Source organism: Oncorhynchus tshawytscha, linkage group LG22 (genome assembly GCF_018296145.1).
Source record: "Oncorhynchus tshawytscha isolate Ot180627B linkage group LG22, Otsh_v2.0, whole genome shotgun sequence".
Taxonomy (NCBI): Eukaryota; Metazoa; Chordata; class Actinopteri; order Salmoniformes; family Salmonidae; genus Oncorhynchus; species Oncorhynchus tshawytscha.
In genome coordinates this window covers 2,417,813-2,436,833 of record NC_056450.1, presented here as the reverse complement: position 1 = coordinate 2,436,833, position 19,021 = coordinate 2,417,813, and the positions used below count along the sequence as shown (strand labels likewise).

At 49.3% G+C, this 19,021-nt stretch overlaps 1 protein-coding gene across 2 annotated transcripts in view; it reads right to left on the bottom strand.

The window, feature by feature from the left end:
- The window catches only part of LOC112221585 (phosphatidylinositol 3,4,5-trisphosphate-dependent Rac exchanger 1 protein), a 135,755-nt gene that overhangs the window by 49,670 nt on the left and 67,064 nt on the right, over nt 1–19,021 (bottom strand). For both annotated transcript variants that reach the window (XR_006079618.1, XM_024383734.2), the window contains exons 12-15: nt 6,144–6,247; nt 5,598–5,647; nt 3,680–3,755; nt 3,502–3,574 (exon numbers count right to left, since the gene is read on the bottom strand). Coding sequence is in view for 1 of the 2 variants with exons in the window: in XM_024383734.2 (XP_024239502.1) it covers nt 3,502–3,574; nt 3,680–3,755; nt 5,598–5,647; nt 6,144–6,247 (303 nt within the window). In the remaining variant the exon portion in view is untranslated. The remainder of the gene's footprint in view (nt 1–3,501; nt 3,575–3,679; nt 3,756–5,597; nt 5,648–6,143; nt 6,248–19,021) is intronic.

Below are 19,021 nucleotides of genomic sequence, written 5' to 3'. Positions count from 1 at the left end.
CCTTCCCCAACAAGAACCCGTGGATTGATGGCAGCATTCTCGCGAACCACTGCTTTTAATCATGGCAAGGTGACCGGAAACTGTCCGCCCGCCTCCATCCGTCTGTCCGTCCGCCCACCCACCTCCGGTCGCCTCCGTCCGTCAATAATGTTGTAATCAAAACATAACGTTTGAGATTCACAATTTCTTCCTCATAGGTGTCAGTTCGTCTGGCCGTCTGTCCACACGCCTCCGTCCATCCGCACGCCTCCGTCCGTCCGCCAGCCAGCTCGCACGCCTCCGTCCGTCCGCCAGCCAGCTCGCACGCCTCCGTCCGTCCGCCAGCCAGCCAGCTCGCACGCCTCCGTCCGCCAGCCAGCTCGCACGCCTCTGTCCGTCCGCACGCCAGCCAGCTCGCACGCCTCCGTCCGTCCGCACACCTCCGTCCGCCTGCCCGCGTCCGCCAGCCTTCATCCGTCCACCAGCCAGCCGGCACGCACGCACGCCTCCGTCCGCCAGCCAGCCGTCACGCACGCACGCGCCTCCGTCCGCCAGCCAGCCGGGCACGCACGCACGCCTCCGTCCGCCAGCCAGCCGGGCACGCACGCACGCCTCCGTCCGCCAGCCAGCCGGGCACGCACGTACGCCTCTGTCCGCCAGCCAGCCGGGCACGCACGCACGCCTCCGTCCGCCAGCCAGCCAGCCGGGCACGCACGCCTCCGTCCGCCAGCCAGCCGGGCCGCAGCCGGGCACGCACGCACGCCTCCGTCCGCCAGCCAGCACGCACGTCTCTGTACGCCAGCCGGGCACGCACGCACGCCTCCGTCCGCCAGCCAGCCAGCACGCACGCCTCCGCCCGCCAGCCAGCACGCACGCACGCACGCACGCACGCCTCCGTCCGCCAGCCAGCCAGCCAGCACGCACACACGCCTCCGTCCGCCAGCCAGCCGGGCACGCACGCACGCCTCCGTCCGCCAGCCAGCCAGCCAGCACGCACGCCTCCGTCCGCCAGCCAGCCAGCCGGGCACGCACGCCTCCGTCCGCCAGCCAGCCGGGCACGCACGCACGCACGCCTCCGTCCGCCAGCCAGCCGGGCACGCCTCCGTCCGCCAGCCAGCACGCACGCCTCCGTCCGCCAGCCAGCACGCACGTCTCTGCCACGCCAGCCGGGCACGCACGCACGCACGCCTCCGTCCGCCAGCCAGCCAGCACGCACGCCTCCGCCCGCCAGCCAGCACGCACGCACGCACGCCTCCGTCCGCCAGCCAGCCAGCCAGCACGCACACACGCCTCCGTCCGCCAGCCAGCCAGCACGCACGCCTCCGCCCGCCAGCCAGCACGCACGCACGCACGCCTCCGTCCGCCAGCCAGCCAGCCAGCACGCACACACGCCTCCGTCCGCCAGCCAGCCGGGCACGCACGCACGCACGCCTCCGTCCGCCAGCCAGCACGCACGCCTCGTCCGCCAGCCAGCACGCACGTCTCTGTACGCCAGCCGGGCACGCACGCACGCACGCCTCCGTCCGCCAGCCAGCCAGCACGCACGCCTCCGTCCGCCAGCCAGCCAGCCAGCACGCACACACGCCTCCGTCCGCCAGCCAGCCGGGCACGCACGCACGCCTCCGTCCGCCAGCCAGCCAGCCAGCCAGCACGCACGCACGCACGCCTCCGTCCGCCAGCCAGCCGGGCACGCACGCACGCACGCCTCCGTCCGCCAGCCAGCCGGGCACGCACGCACGCCAGCCAGCCGGGCACGCACGCACGCACGCCTCCGTCCGCCAGCCAGCCGGGCACGCACGCACGCCTCCGTCCGCCAGCCAGCCGGGCACGCACGCACGCCTCCGTCCGCCAGCCAGCCGGGCACGCACGCCCGTCCGCCAGCCAGCCGGGCACGCACGCCTCCGTCCGCCAGCCAGCCGGGCACGCACGCACGCCCGTCCGTCCGCACGCACGCCAGCCAGCCGGGCACGCACGCACGCCTCCGCCCGCCAGCCAGCACGCACGCACGCACGCCTCCGTCCGCCAGCCAGCCAGCCAGCACGCACGCACGCCTCCGTCCGCCAGCCAGCCGGGCACGCACGCACGCCTCCGTCCGCCAGCCAGCCGGGCACGCACGCACGCCTCCGTCCGCCAGCCAGCCGGGCACGCACGCACGCCTCCGTCCGCCAGCCAGCCAGCACGCACGCCTCCGTCCGCCAGCCAGCCAGCACGCACACCTCCGTCCGCCAGCCAGCACGCACGCACGCCTCCGTCCGCCAGCCAGCCGGCACGCACGCCTCCGTCCGCCAGCCAGCCAGCACGCACGCCTCCGTCCGCCAGCCAGCCGGCACGCACGCCTCCGTCCGCCAGCCAGCCGGCACGCACGCCTCCGTCCGCCAGCCAGCCGGCACGCACGCCTCCGTCCGCCAGCCAGCCGGCACGCACGCCTCCGTCCGCCAGCCAGCCAGCACGCACGCCTCCGTCCGCCAGCCAGCCAGCACGCACGCCTCCGTCCGCCAGCCAGCCAGCGCGCACGCCTCCGTCCGCCAGCCAGCCAGCGCGCACGCCTCCGTCCGCCAGCCAGCCAGCGCGCACGCCTCCGTCCGCCAGCCAGCCAGCACGCACGCCTCCGTCCGTCACGGGACATAGTAGTATAGTAGTATATTATGCTGGTTTGAGTGTGGTCGACGTTCCCGAGGAAATAGCTACCAAGAACAGGAATGTCTAGCCTAGTTAAATCAGACCAGGCTATGGGATATGTTTGGGCTCTGGGAAGACCTTTAAAAGACGCTCAATGGTTCAATGCTATGACGTAGACCATGAGCGTTCAGTGTATGCCTGACTGTGGTCTATTGTCGTCTGACTTGACTCAAATGTATGGATGTGGGACGACCTTCTACATTTACTGACTGTCATAAATGGGGCAAATCCCGAATTTGCACTTAACTCCAATTTACGTGGAAGTCTCCCATTGACATCCATGCATGATTAAGTGAAAATTTGCCTAAAGTGGAAGTATGGATTCGTTCCAATGTGAATAGGAAACCTTTCTAGTGCCAGTTACAGTATGAAACAGAAATATGACAATGCAATACCAGGTGTTAATTGTTTATAAGAAAACAACCGAACGTGTATGACAACTGACACCTATGAGGAAGAAATTGTGAATGTCAAACGTTATGTTTTGATTATACCATCATTGATAACCGAATCGTATAACAAGAGGTATATTATGTTCTCTGGAAAAATATCCTGCGCAGAGAAACACTTGATCCCAAGCAGTAAAATCTTCCTACAAAAGTGGTTTTGCAGACCCAACATGCCCTTATTATGGTAGTAAATGCATTGTAGCATGGTGTGTACAGTATATTCCCCAGTGAAGTGCAACGTGTGTTGTCATAAATTAATTATATGAAATTATGTTATGGCCCTCTGACTATCTGCTCAGGGGAACATGAGCCTGATGAAAAATGTACTGCAATATCCCTGGTGTATATCCTCCAGTCAGTTATAACACATGACGTTGGTATGTGTTGTACTGACCATGGTGCATGAAGGCGTTGTTGCACAGTCCGACCCCCATTGTCACCGCTTCCTCACGTGTGGAACAATCACCCTTGGAAACAGAATGAAGCAGTCACAATTAAGAGTGTCACCTGTTTACTTGTTGTTTTCACCTCATTGACACAGTGGGGAGCGTGTGTGTGTGTGTGCACTGTACCTGTGACAAGAGCCAGTCCACAAGTTTGCTGGCAGGCAACACAGACTTGAAGGTTTTTAAATGGTAGTCTCTATCCCTGTAAGTGAAAAGGAAATGGGCGAGTAAGGATATGGTTTCATGAAACACACATTCAAGCAAATCAGGTGCACACAAATAATCACACTTCCAAGATAGGGCTCTAGGAATGTTTTATATGAGAAGGCCAAGGGGGGACAACCAGCAAATTGGATCACAAATAGCATTGGCTTAAATACGATGCATTGTACTGAATAACGGTTTCAACTGTTTGTATATGCCCGGTAATCTATTCAAATACAGTTTAAGTCAGAAGTTAACTTAAACTAGTTTTAATGACTCCAACCTAAGTGTATCAACCACTCCACAAATCTCTTGTTAACTTCTTTGGGATAGGGGGCAGTATGTTCCCGTCCGGATGAAAAGCATATCCAAAGTACACTGCCTTCTACTCAGGCCCAGAAGCTAAGATATGTATATTATTAGTAGATTTGGATAGAAAACACTGTTTGAATGATGTCTGCAAGTATAACAGAACTTATTTGGCAGGCGAAACCCGAGGACAAACCATTCAGAATTTCTTTTGTTGAGGTCTGTGTGTGTGTATATATATGCATGGATATTATCTTACTGCTCTAGGGTTGCAGTTATTGTTTGGATAACCTTATTTACTAGTGGTGCAGGGGTCTAAGGCACTGCCTCTCAATGCTAGAGGTGTCACTACAGACACCCTGGTTCGAATCCAGGCTGTATCACAACCGGCCGTGATTGAGCGGCGCACAATTGGCTCAGAGTCGTCCGGGTTTGGCCGGTGTAGGCTGTCATTGTAAATAAGAATTTGTTCTTAACTCACTTACCTAGTTAAATAAAGGTTAAATATTTTTTTTTCTCTTTATGCGATGCACAATGCAGAGAAAGCCGGAAGATGATTGATCATTTAATTACCATAGTGAATTATAATGTCTGTTTATGTGTCAATTAATCCCCAAAGGGATGGGTTGCCAATTGCCGATTTGACACAAAAATAAAATGTCTGTCATTCATTCATTGCAAATAGCACTTTTCGGTAGTGCTCAAAGCATGCCATTCAATGAGAGAAGCATTTATTTTTCAACTCGAAGGCTGGTTTTGGTAGTTAGGGGCAAGTCCTACCATCTAAACTAGGCCATTATTGTAAGAAAAAGAAATAAGCGATTCAGGAAGCACTGAAAGGATGTGGTTGGTTGGTTGTCACGTGACGGGCGGAAAACGTCGACAGTGTGTTTGCTCATAAATCTCACTGTGGTGACTAAGTACAGGGTGTTTCTGCAAGGGACTACTATGTGAACGATGACAAATTGACCCAAATGTAATGTTAAACGACAGTGTAGCACCCTCTATACGACCATACAACCTCGGGGTTGTGGTCAGTCGTCACACTAAACCTTTTAGAAAACCAAAATCTGTGTCCTTAAAACCTTGTACCTTGCCAGTCAACGGTTGGCATTCTGAACTAAGCAGATTAGTTTTCACTAAACTGCATTGTAAATACCAAATGGGTCCAACATTGTTACATAATGACAGGGTGACCAACATATTTCTAGCAGTGTGATATTTTCCCAAACCCATTCTGTTAAGTATGAGACAGACACCCTGGCAACACCAATCAATGCCCCAGAGCAAGAGGGAGAGGCGGCGGTATGACCGAAGCAGTGTGTGTGTGTGTGTGTGTGTGTGTGTGTGTGTGTGTGTGTGCACGTATGTGGAAGAAGGAAGAGGGACAAGATGGACAGGGGGAAGAAGAGAGATGAGGAGAAGGATGAAACAGAGTAGGCAGAGAAAGAGGTGTAGGGGGAGGTGGAGGTGGAAAGGGGAGGAGGAAGAAATGGGGGAAGAGTAGGAGGGGAGGAGGAGGGATACCTACTTGGCGACAGGGGTATACAGGCTGTGCAGACGACAGTAAAGCCTCACGCCCTACAAGAAGTAGAGAGAAAACAAGTTTTGAGTAACTGTATCCTCAACAGGCAACCCTCAAAATCAGGGGCAAATTCCAACTACAACTTAAGTCAAATTTGACCTGGTCTCCTATTGACATCACTGCATGACTTAGTGAACATTTGACTTAAGAAGTCAGGATTCCCCTTGCGAGTTCAAAAGCAGAAGCAGTGCTGTAGGATGCTGGCTAAAGACACCTGGTGGAAGTGATCGTTTGCGCAACAAAACATGAGTCAGTCAGATGTGTTCAGACATCACTTAAAGCGCTGATCTCGTAACAGCTCTTGCCCTCTCCAAGTCCAACATCCCACAACTACTTTTCAGATGCCTGTTTATTTATGGCTTTGGTGCAAAACAAGAACTCTTGCTGTTTTTCATCTTGATATATTAACAGGGTTGGGGTCAATTCCATTTAAATTCAGACAATTAAATTTGACTGAATTGAAATGGAATTGATACCAACACAGATAGATACCTTTGACATGATGTCCTCCATCTCGCTCCTGGCCTTGTAGGTGCCGTCATCGTAGCGGAAACGGTAAAACACCGGCTCGTTCTTGAACTGGTGCTTGTCTGACACTTAAATGTCAAGAGAGAGAAAGAGAGAGAAAGAGACATGCTTAACATGAGCTCCTGATATATTTCCTATTTTTTGGTTTTTAGAATGAGATACTATAATCAAGAAAGAATTCCAGACCAGAAGTGATGAACAACAACTCTATTCAATCAGAATAGGAAAAAAATAACTTTGCGCCTCAAGGTAAGAAGTTTTGACTCTAGCTAGCTGTCTACACAACAAAGACCTAGCCAGCAGAGTAACAAGCTAGCCAGAATAAACAAGCAGGAACAAACCTAGGGGAGTTAATACAACTACATCAAACGACAAAACTGAGTGAGTAAACCAGAAAGGAGCACGGACTAACTTTAAACATATCTTCTGTTTTTTTGTGTGTGAGGATTAGTCACTCTGTTTTTTGAGCTAAATTAGCACTAGCTAGCAACAGCAGTAGACAGACAAACTGGATGCTATGGCAACGGGGCAGCAGGACAGAGCAGCAGCAGCAGAGCCCACAGGCACCATGTGCCCACTCGCCCTCAGCGCTGAATCCATTCTCTACCCTAAAGAGGCCAAAAATGACACATCGAGGAAAGCTTTTAAACAAACTACTAAAGGGGAAGCCAGAAACCCTTTTCGCAGACCTCTACAAAAACGGTGATATGAGTAATCTCATCTTCCTCACTGACCAGCCAAATGCATGGAGCTCAGCAGTCTGCTCTCACTACCCATCCATAAAGAAAGAGGGAATCTGTAATGGGTGGAAGCTGAAAATCAAATAGACAGACAACCCTGACAGCACCATGATAACAATCAACCTCTACAAGACTGGGACTGTCATGGTGCAAGGTAACATTAGGCTGTTTGAAACAGACTTTCAGACCATTAAGGAGAGAGCAGAGAGAGAGAAGGACACCACCAGTGACATGCCCTCCCACAAGACAAACTCCACCAGCACCACCCTCACCCCTACTCTCCCCACCCAAAAAGGCACATCCAGCACCTCTCTTCCCACCATAGTGGATGACACGCCCCAGGAGAGCGACCCCTTCAGCGCAGAGCAGGCTCAGGCCCTCCTCACCACCATGGCTGCCATGAGGGATGAGTTCACCAGACTGGAGGGGGAGGTGGTCCTCCTCAACACCATGGCTGCCATGAGGGATGAGTTCACCAGACTGGAGGGGGAGGTGGTCCTCCTCACCACCATGGCTGCCATGAGGAATGAGTTCACCAAACTGGAGGGAGAGGTGGTCCTCCTCACCACCATGGCTGCCATGAGGGATGAGGTCACCAGACTGGAGGGGGTCCTGCTCAACACCATGGCTGCCATGAGGGATGAGTTCACCAGACTGGAGGGAGAGGTGGTCCTCCTCAACACCATGGCTGCCGTGAGTTCACCAGACTGGAGGGGGAGGTGGTCCTGCTCAGGGAGAGCGTGAGCAAACAGCAACCAGACAACCACACCTTAGAGGAGCTCCTAACCAAGGTGCGGACAGAGCAGGACAGCAGACTTGCAACACAGCTGAAAGAGGTTCAGCAAGAGAGAGACGGACTCAAGAGAGAGCTGGCTGATCTAACAAAGGAGGTGAGAGAGCTCCAAAAAGACAGGCAGAACAGTAATAATAATCTGACCACACTAAGAGAGGAGCTGCAGGAGAGAAAGAACAGAATGACAGGCTCCAGGAGCAGCTAGACAGCTCTATGACCTGCACTCACACAGCAGAGGAGCCCAGCTCAACCAGCCAGGCTTCCTCAGACCTGCCTGTTGCACCCCTCCTCCCCAACCCACAGAACAGCCTCCCACTGACAGTGGCACCGGCACAGACCAGCCACACCCCAGCTCCAACACCCACCAGCCCCCCCTCTGCCCCCTCCAGTCCTGAAGAAATATTTGCTGACATCGTCATGTTGATGGACTCAAATGGGAAGTTAGTTCAGGAGAAGAAACTTTTCCCTAAACACAAAACGAGAAAAGTGTGGTGTCCAACAACGCAGAGTGCCATTGAGCTGCTTGATAAGGCCTATCTCGGGTCGCCAAGCCACATAACCATACACACCGGAAGCAACGACCTGCGTGCTCAGCAGAAGAGGGTGGCGACTTCACTACGGGGAGTGATCGAGAAGGCCTCCGCAATCTTTCCCAACTCAAGAATCGCGCTGTCAACCCTTCTACAGAGGAAGGACTTCCACCCTGCCACAATCCAAAGAATAAACGCCAGCCTCTCCCGGGACTGTGCCCTGCGACCCAATGTACACCTGGCCCACCATCCCACCCTCGATCTGGACTGTCTCTATGACCATGTTCACCTGTACAGGGAGACAGTCCCCATCCTTGCCAAGACTCAAGGACGTCGCTTTAAACCGCAGCCCGACCTCGCCACCCAGGAACAGAGGAGCAATCTCTACCCTGCTGAGATCACCGAGACAAAACCCGGACCAGCACCCTGGACCCCCCAGCCACGACCACAGCACCACCAACCTCAATGCCCACCACAGCCAGCACAGCACAGACCACCCCAGCCCAGCTTCAGAGCCACCCAGGCGAGGCCTCCCACTCCCCTGCCCCCCACCGCAGACCCACACTTGGTGGAGCCCCAGCCCAGCAGGCAGAGCTACACACAGGCTGTGAGAGGAGCAACTGGCCCAGCCCCCACCAACCAAATGAGTGACATTAAACAAATGCGGAGTCTACTATGCTCACATGTGATAGGCCGAGGGTCATGGTAAGATGAGCACAAGAACTCCACCATCCTCACATTCCATCCACCCAAGTGTCATGACACAAATAATATCTTAACTGATAAACAAATCATAAGAGTTCTCTTTAATTGAAAAATCCTATTTTAATAGTTCTTGTTGGATTGTGAGTGGTTGTCTCATTTTGAAGGTACATTTTTACATTACATGTTGGAATTTACAAGGATTGAAGTCCTCTGCTTTTGGACTAAAGAGCAGAAACCCAGACTTCCTGAAAGAAATTGATGATGTTGATATTGTAGTACTACAGGAAACATGGTGCAGAGGTGATGTTTCCACTGGCTGTCCACTAGGTTATAGGGAGATCATCATACCATCCACTAAATTAAAATGAATCAGACAGGGCAGAGACTCAGGACAGGGCAGAGACTCAGGGAGAAGGCTAATATGGTATAAATCTGAACTAATTAAATCAATCGAATTGATCAAAACAGGAGAATTCTTCATCTGGTTAAAAATCAACAAGGAGGCTGTCTTCCTCTGTGCCACATACATTCACCCCTCAGAGTCACCCTACTTCAATGAAGAGAGTTTCTCCATTCTAGAAGGGGAAATTAGTCACTTTCAGGCGCAAGGCAACATACTGGTCTGTGGAGACCTGAATGCTAGAACAGCAGAAGAACAAGACACTATTATCAGTCATGGAGATAAACACCTACCAGGAAGCAACAACCTTTCCCTCCCCAAATACCCCCACAGAAACAACTATGACAAAGTGAAAAACAAAAATGGAGTACAGCTCGTGAAGCTCTGTCGAACACTGGGTCTGTACATAGTCAATGGTAGGCTGAGAGGGGACTCTTTTGGTAGGTACACCTCATCCCCTTGGCAGCAGCACTGTAGACTACTTCCTCACTGACCTAAACCCAGAGTCTCTCAGAGCCTTCACAGTCAGCCCACTAACACCTCTCTCAGACCACAGTGAAATCACAGTGTATCTGAGAAGAGCGGAACCCAACCATGAAGCATCACAGCCCAATAAATGACATGGTACTAAACAGGCCTATAGATGGAGTGCAAACAGTACAGAAATCTACCAAAAAGCAATTAGTAGCCAAAAAAATACAATCTCTCCTGGACAACTTTTTAGCCTTAACATCCTTCTACAGCAACAAAGGTGTAAATTTGGCCGTTTGGAATATAAACTTTATATTTGACAAATTAGCCTCCTTGGCTAATCTAAAGAAGCATAAGAGCAAACTAGAAATAACAGATAATGAAAAATCGTTTGATAATGATTGCAAAAATCTAAGTAATTGAGAAATATATCTATTCAGAAACACAGAGAACCAAACAAAAATGTATGCCTTCAATATGGGGAAACACTGAAGCAATACAAACACACCCCGAGAACAAAAAAGAACAGCACATTAGAAATCAGCTGGATGGAATTGAGGAATCCATATAATCAAACCATTTCTGGGAGAATTGGAATAAATTAAACAAACTTCATCAGGAGGAATTGGCAATCCAAGATGGGGATATGTGGAGAAATCACTTTGGAAACCTCTACAGCAATATAGGAAAGAGCCCAGAACAAAAAAATATATTCAAGAAAAATGCTTGAATCAGTAGTCAAAGACTATCAGAATCGTGTGGATACCCCAATAACAGAAGAAGAATTATTGGAAAAACAATGCAAACCCAAAAAGGCCTGTGGTGCTGATGGTATTTTAAATTCAAATTGGCTATACTCAAACTCTTCAACATTACCCTCACTGCAGGTATTTTCCCCGATATTTGGAGATTGATCACACCAATCTATAAAAATGGAGATAAATTTGACCCAAATAATTAGAGGAATTTGTGTTAACAGCAACTAGGGGAAAATTCTCTGCTGTGTTATAAATAGCAGACTACATAATTTCCTTGATGAACACAATGTCCTGAGTAGAAGCCAGATTGGATTTCTAAAAAATGATCGTACAACAGACCACATTTACACCCTCCACACTAATTGACAAACAAGTAAACCAAAACAAAGGCAAAATCTACTCATGTTTTCTAGATATCAAAAAAGCATTTGGTTCAATTTGGCACAAAGGTCTTTTTTATAAACTAATAGAAAGTGGTATTGGAGGGAAAACATATGTTATTAAATCAATGTACACTAAAAACAAATGTGTGGTTAAAATTGGCAACAAGCAAACAGAATTCTTCTCTCAGGGACATGGAGTGAAACAGGGTCCAATAAGTCCAACACTATTTAACATCTACATTAATGAATTGGCAAAAACATTAGAAGAATCGGAAGCACCTGGTATCACCCTACACAACATTGAAATCAAGTGTCTGCTGTACGCAGATGACATGGTGCTGCGGTCTCCCACGAAAGAGGGGTTACAGCAGCACCTAGATCGTCTTCACAGGTTCTGTCAGACCTGGGCTCTGACCTTTAACCTAAAAAACCCCAAATATAATGATATTCCAAAAAAGGTCTGGAAATCAGGCAGACAAATATAAATTCTATATGGACACAGTTCTATTAGAACACACCATATCTAGGACTAAATATCAGCAACTCAGGTAGCGTTCACATGGTTGTGAATGAGCTGAGAGAAAAAGAAAGAAGAGCATTCTATGCCATTAAAAGGAACATTAAAATCAAAATTCCAATTAGAATCTGGCTCAATTTTTCAATCGGTTATAGAACCAATTGCTCTATATGGCAGTGAAGTATGGGGTCCAATCTCTAATAATGAATTTACCAAATGGGACAAACATCCAATTGAAATACTGCATGCAGATTTTTGCAAGACTGTATTGCAAGTGCAAAGAAAAACTCAAAATAACGCATGTAGAGCAGAATTGGGCCAAAACCCCCTCCTCATTCGAAAAGAAAAAAGAACAATCAAATTTTAAAACCATCTAAAAACAAGCGACTAAAACATTTCATCACACAGCTCTACAATGTCAAGAGATGAAACAAGAGAAGAGTCCCCTCAGCCAGCTGGTTCTGAGGCTCAGTTCACAAACCCAAACCAACCCTATAGAGCCTCAGGACAGCACTCAGCCAGCTGGTTCTGAGGCTCAGTTCACAAACCCAAACCAACCCCATAGAGCCTCAGGACAGCACTCAGAAAATCTGGCCCAAATCATCACAAAACAAAAAGAAAAATATCACCTATTGGAAAGACACCACACAAAAAAACAAAGTAAACTTCAATGCTATTTTGGCTCTAAACAGACAGTAGTTGGTGGCAGACTATCTGACCACTGTGACTGATAGAAAACTGAGAAAAACATTGACTAGGTACAGACTCAGTGAGCACAGTCTGGCTATAGAAACCGGTCGTCACAGACAAACCTGGCTGTCCAGAGAGGACAGGCGGTGCTCACTCTGCTCCAGGGGAGAGGTAGAGACAGAGGTGCATTTCCTATTACACTGTGACAAATACTCAGACCTAAGAGAATATTTATTTAAAAAAATTATAATTCAATACAAAGAATATGAAACTATAAAAGATGAAGAAAAAAATCAAATATTTATTGGGTGCAAAGCCAAAATGTGCAGTTTTGGCAGCCAAATATGTATCCTCCTGCCACAACCTGAGGGACAGCCAGTGAAAAGTGCAATGTAATGTCAATATTATTTCCCATTTTGTTTTGTCTTTCATACCATGTGTCTTCTCAGTCATGTTGACACCGGTCTACTACCATTGCTTTAATGTATTGTTGTTCTGATTAATATTGGTGTTGTAGTTGTTGTTAATGGTAATCCCATGTCCACTACTACTATTATTATTGCTGTTGGTCCCACCATTTATTTATATACAGTGGGGCAAAAAATTATTTAGTCAGCCACCAATTGCGCAAGTTCCGAATAGAGAGAACGCAAGAGGGGGGGAGCGAGAGAGCGCACAAGAGGGGGGAAAGAGGGACGGGGAGCGAAAGAGTGTGAGATGAAAAGAGAGACAAGACGGAAAAGAGAGCGAGACGGAAAGAGCGAGACGGAAAGACGGAAAGAGAGCGAGACGGAAAGAGAGCGAGACGGAAAGAGCGCGAGACGGAAAGAGAGCGAGACGGAAAGAGAGCGAGACGGAAAGATTCAGACGGAAAGAGAGAGCGAGACGGAAAGAGAGCGAGACGGAAAGAGGAAGAAGAGAGTTCGAAGAGAGTGATAGAGATGGGGAAGAGAGAGCAAGATGGAGAGAGAGCGGGAGATCGAGATGGAGAGAGAGAGGGGGAGCGAGAGAGGGTTCAACAACTGATTGGTTCATTAGTTAAACATTCATCACTAATCATTGAACCAGTAGGGTTGCTGCTGTGTATAGACTAACGCTTTCAGAACATCCATCAAATCAAATCAAATGTTATTTGTCACATACACATGGTTAGCAGATGTTAATGCGAGTGTAGCGAAATGCTTCTGCTTCTAGTTCCGACAATGCAGTAATAACCAACAAGTAATCTAACTAACAATTCCAAAACTACTGTCTTATACACAGTGTAAGGGGATAAAGAATATGTACATAAGGATATATGAAGGACCCAGGGTCTCGAGCTTGATGACGAGCTTGGAGGGTACTATGGTGTTGAATGCCGAGCTGTAGTCGATGAACAGCATTCTCACATAGGTATTCCTCTTGTCCAGATGGGTTAGGGCAGTGTGCAGTGTGGTTGAGATTGCATCGTCTGTGGACCTATTTGGGCGGTAAGCAAATTGGAGTGGGTCTAGGGTGTCAGGTAGGGTGGAGGTGATATGGTCCTTGACTAGTCTCTCAAAGCACTTCATGATGACGGATGTGAGTGCTACGGGGCGGTAGTCGTTTAGCTCAGTTACCTTAGCTTTCTTGGGAACAGGAACAATGGTAGCCCTCTTGAAGCATGTGGGAACAGCAGACTGGTATAGGGATTGATTGAATATGTCTGTAAACACACCGGCCAGCTGGTCTGCGCATGCTCTGAGGGCGCGGCTGGGGATGCCGTCTGGGCCTGCAGCCTTGCGAGGGTTAACACGTTTAAACGTCTTACTCACCTCGGCTGCAGTGAAGGAGAGACCGCATGTTTTCATTGCAGGCCGTGTCAGTGGCACTGTATTGTCCTCAAAGCGGGCAAAAAAAGTTATTTAGTCTGCCTGGGAGCAAGACATCCTGGTCCGTGACTGGGCTGGATTTCTTCCTGTAGTCCGTGATTGACTATAGACCCTGCCACATGCCTCTTGTGTCTGAGCCGTTGAATTGAGATTCTACTTTGTCTCTGTACTGACGCTTAGCTTGTTTGATAGCCTTGCAGAGGGAATAGCTGCACTGTTTGTATTCGGTCATGTTACCAGTCACCTTGCCCTGATTAAAAGCAGTGGTTCGCGCTTTCAGTTTCACACGAATGCTGCCATCAATCCACGGTTTCTGGTTAGGGAATGTTTTAATCGTTGCTATGGGAACGACATCTTCAACGCACGTTCTAATGAACTCGCACACAGAATCAGCATATTCGTCAATATTGTTATCTGACGCAATACGAAACATGTCCCAGTCCACGTGATGGAAGCAGTCTTGGAGTGTGGAGTCAGCTTGGTCGGACCAGCGTTGGACAGACCTCAGCGTGGGAGCCTCTTGTTTTAGTTTCTGTCTGTAGGCAGGGATCAGCAAAATGGAGTCGTGGTCAGCTTTTCCGAAAGGGGGGCGGGGCAGGGCCTTCTATGCGTCGCGGAAGTTAGAGTAACAATGATCCAAGGTCTTTCCACCCCTGGTTGCGCAATCGATATGCTGATAAAATTTAGGGAGTCTTGTTTTCAGATTAGCCTTGTTAAAATCCCCAGCTACAATGAATGCAGCCTCCGGATAAATAGTTTCCAGTTTGCGGAGAGTTAAATAAAGTTCGTTCAGAGCCATTGATGTGTCTGCTTGGGGGGGATATATACGGCTGTGATTATAATCGAAGAGAATTCTCTTGGTAGATAATGCGGTCTACATTTGATTGTGAGGAATTCTAAATCAGGTGAACAGAAGGATTTGAGTTCCTGTATGTTTCTTTCATCACACCATGTCACGTTAGCCATAAGGCATACGCCCCGCCCCTCTTCTTACCAGAAAGATGTTTGTTTCTGTCGGCGCGATGCGTGGAGAAACCCGTTGGCTGCACCGCCTCGGATAGCGTCTCTCCAGTGAGCCATGTTTCCGTGAAGCAAAGAACGTTACAGTCTCTGATGTCCCTCTGGAATGCTACCCTTGCTCGGATTTCATCAACCTTGTTGTCAAGAGACTGGACATTGGCAAGAAGAATGCTAGGGAGTGGTGCACAGTGTGCCCGTCTCCGGAGTCTGACCAGAAGACCGCCTCGTTTCCCTCTTTTTCGGAGTCGTTTTTTTGGGTCGCTGCATGGAATCCACTCCGTTGTCCTGTTTGTAAGGCAGAACACAGGATCCGCGTCGCGAAAAACATATTCTTGGTCGTACTGATGGTGAGTTGACGCTGATCTTATATTCAGTAGTTCTTCTTGACTGTATGTAATGAAACCTAAGATGACCTGGGGTACTAATGTAAGAAATAACACGTAAAAAAACAAAAATCTGCATAGTTTCCTAGGAACGCGAAGCGAGGCGGCCATCTCTGTCGGCGCCAGTGCAAAGGGAGACCCATTGAGAGCTCTCAAATCATAAATGAAAAGTCCAAAGGGGAAAACACAGGGAAATTGGTTTTGAGATGCTGATGACTCGACACACACAAATTGAGCTCCCCATAACAAAATAGGTCTCTCTCCCCTGCCTTCTTTCCCTGCCACTCTCTGCTGTCACCCTGAATCTCATTCTCCGTCACCTGTGCTCCCCTTGAGATCAGTGCCTAATGAGTGGCAGCCCTAAATCAAATCAAATCCCAGAGGCAAAGCCATCACTGTCCCCATGTCCTATCCCACAACACCCCCCCCCCCAATCCAGTCAGTGTTGTCTTTGAGCCTACTGGGCCACTGTAGGCAGTGTCAAGAAATATGCAGTTTTCTCTCTGTTTTGGCATGAGACAGCTCTCATAGCTTAGGTCTGTTATTGCGTTAGATGCAGGCAGGCCCCAAGTGATTCACTGTCAGCGCCAAATACATTGTGTGTGTGTGTGTGTGTGTTGTTATCAATGCATAATTTCTATCGGTAAACCTGTAACTAAGCTACTAAGTCTGCTGGTATAAACCTGGGGAAATGGTTTTGTAACTATTTATGAAAAATATTTTTCCTACCATCCCTCATTGGATAGACACTGGAACCTCCATCAGAAGTTAGCCAGCTAACTAGCTACTAGCTAGTATTCATTGTTAGCCACTGCTAGCGGTCTTGACCTTGAGCTCGGACACCATCCAGCTTTAGCTAGATCAATACCTGCCAGTCTGCAAAGCGCTATATAAACCCAGCGCATATCGGACTGCTTTTCTCTACCACATCACCAGATTCCTGCTGCATTCTCTGGACCATTACACCGGATCATCGCAGCTAGCTAGCTGCAACCGAGTGGCTATTGTTGGCTGACACCTCTGTCCCGAAGCAAGCACCAGTTAGCCTTGAGCTAGCCTCCAGCTAGGCCCATCTCCCGGCTAGCCGACGAAGTATACCAGCTAACACTTGGCTACAATACAATACTTGTGACTACCGAACGGCTCCCTGACTCACCTATTGCTGCTCATTGGACCCTGTGATCACTCGGCTACACAGCTGATGCCTGCTGGACTGTTCACTAACACGGTACATAAATGTGTTTATCTGTCAGCCGCAGCCTTGAACTCAGGTGCTGTGTGTACCGGACTGACCCTCTCTGCCCATCCATCGCATTTACCCATTATTGTCTTAGCTCTCCCGATCAACACCTGTTACTGCTTTGTGACCCTCTCTAATGTGAATATGCCTTGTCTACTGCCGTTTCGGAAAGTTCTTATTGTTTTACTTCACTGTAGAACCCTCAGTCCCGCTCAACATGCCTTTTGTCCCACCTCCCCACTCAAGCGGAGACCTCACCTGGCTTAACTGGTGCCTCCAGAGATGCAACCTCTCTCATCGTCACTCAATGCCTAGGTTTACCTCCACTGTACTCACATCCTACCATACCCTTGTCTGTACATTATGCCCTGAATCTATTCTACCACACCCAGAAATCTGCTCTTTTTATTCTCTGTTCCCAATGCACTAGACGACCAGTTCTCATAGCCTTTGCCGTACCCTTCCTACTCCTCCTCTGTTCCTCTGGTGAGGTTAACCCAGGCCCTGTAGCCCCCAGTACTACACCTATTCCCCAGGCGCTATAATTTATTGACTTCTGTAACCGTAAAAGCCTTGATTTCATGCATGTTAACATCAGAAGCCTCCTCCCTAAGTTTGTTTTATTCACTGCTTTAGCACACTCCACCAACCCTGATGTCCTAGCCGTGTCTGAATCATGGCTTAGGAAGGCCACCAAAAATTCTGAAATTTTCATCCCCAACTACAACATTTTCCGTTAAGATAGAACTGCCAAAGGGGGAGGAGTTGCAATCTACAGCAGAGAGAGCCTGCAGAGTCCCGTCTTACTATCCAGGTCTGTGCCCAAACAGTTCGAGCTTCTACTTTTAAAAATCCAATAAGTCTCTCACTGTTGCCGCTTGTTATAGACCCCCCTCAGCCCTGGACACCATATGTGAATTGATTGCCCCCCCATCTATCTTCAGAGTTCGTACTGTTAGGTGACCTAAACTGGGACATGTTTAGCACCCCGGCAGTCCTACAATCTAAGCTAGATGCCCTCAATCTCACACAAATTATCAAGGAACCTACCATGTACAACCCTAAATCCGTAAACATGGGCACCCTCATAGATATCATCCTGACCAACTTTCCCTCTAAATACACCTCTGCTGTCTTCAACCAGGATCTCAGCAATCACTGCCTCATTGCCTGCGTCCGTATTGGGTCCGCGGTCAAACGACCAGCCCTCATTACTGTCAAATGCTGCCTAAAACACTTCAGCGAGCAGGCCTTTCTAATCGACCTGGCCTGGGTATGCTGGAAGGATATTGACCTCATCCCATCAGTCGAGGATGCCTGGTCGTTCTTTAAAAGTAATTTCCTCACCATCTTAAATAAGCATACCCCTTTCAAAAAATGTAGAACTAAGAACAGATATTGCCCTTGGTTCCCTCCAGACCTGACTGCCCTTGACCAGCACAAAAACATCCTGTGGCATTCTGCATTAGCATCGAATAGCCCCCGCGATATGCAACTCTTCAGGGAAGTCAGGAACCAATACACACAGTCAGTTAGCCTTTGCTTTCCTAGCTTTTTCAAACAGAAATTTGCATCCTGTAGCACTAATTCCAAAAAGTTTCAGGACACTGTAAAGTCCATGGAGAATAAGAGCACCTCCTCCCAGCAGCCCACTACACTGAGGCTAGGAAACACTGTCAGCACCGGTAAATCTATGATAATTGAGAAATTCAATAAGCATTTTTCTACAGCTGGCCATGCTTTCCACCTGGCTACCACTACCCCAGCCAACAGCTCTGCACCTCCAGCAGCAACTTGCCCAATCCCTCCCCCCCCCTTCTCTTTTACCCAAATCGAGATAGCTGATGTTCTGAAAGTGCTGCAAAATCTGGACCCCTACAAATCAGCTGGGCTAGACAATATGGACTCTTTCTAAAATGATCTGCCTCTCCTTCATGTCGTCTGAGTTACCTAAGGATTGGAAAGCTGATGCGGTCATCCCCCTCTTCAAAGGGGGAGACACTCTAGACCCAAACTGTTACAGACCTATATCCATCCTGCCCTGCCTTTCTTAAGTACTCGACAGCTGGGTTAACAAACAGATGACTGACCATTTCGAATCCCACCGTAATTTCTCCACTTTGCAATCTTGTTTCCGAGCTGGTCATGGGTGCACCTCAGCCACGCTCAAAGTCCGATAAACGATATGATAACCGTCATCGATAAAAGACAGTACTGTGCAGCCGTCTTCATTGACCCGACAAAGGCTTTCGACTCTGTCAAGCACTGCATTCTTATCGGCAGACTCAATAGTCTTGGTTTCTCAAATGACTGCCTCGCCTGGTTCATCAACTACTTCTCCAACATAATTCAGTGTGTCAAA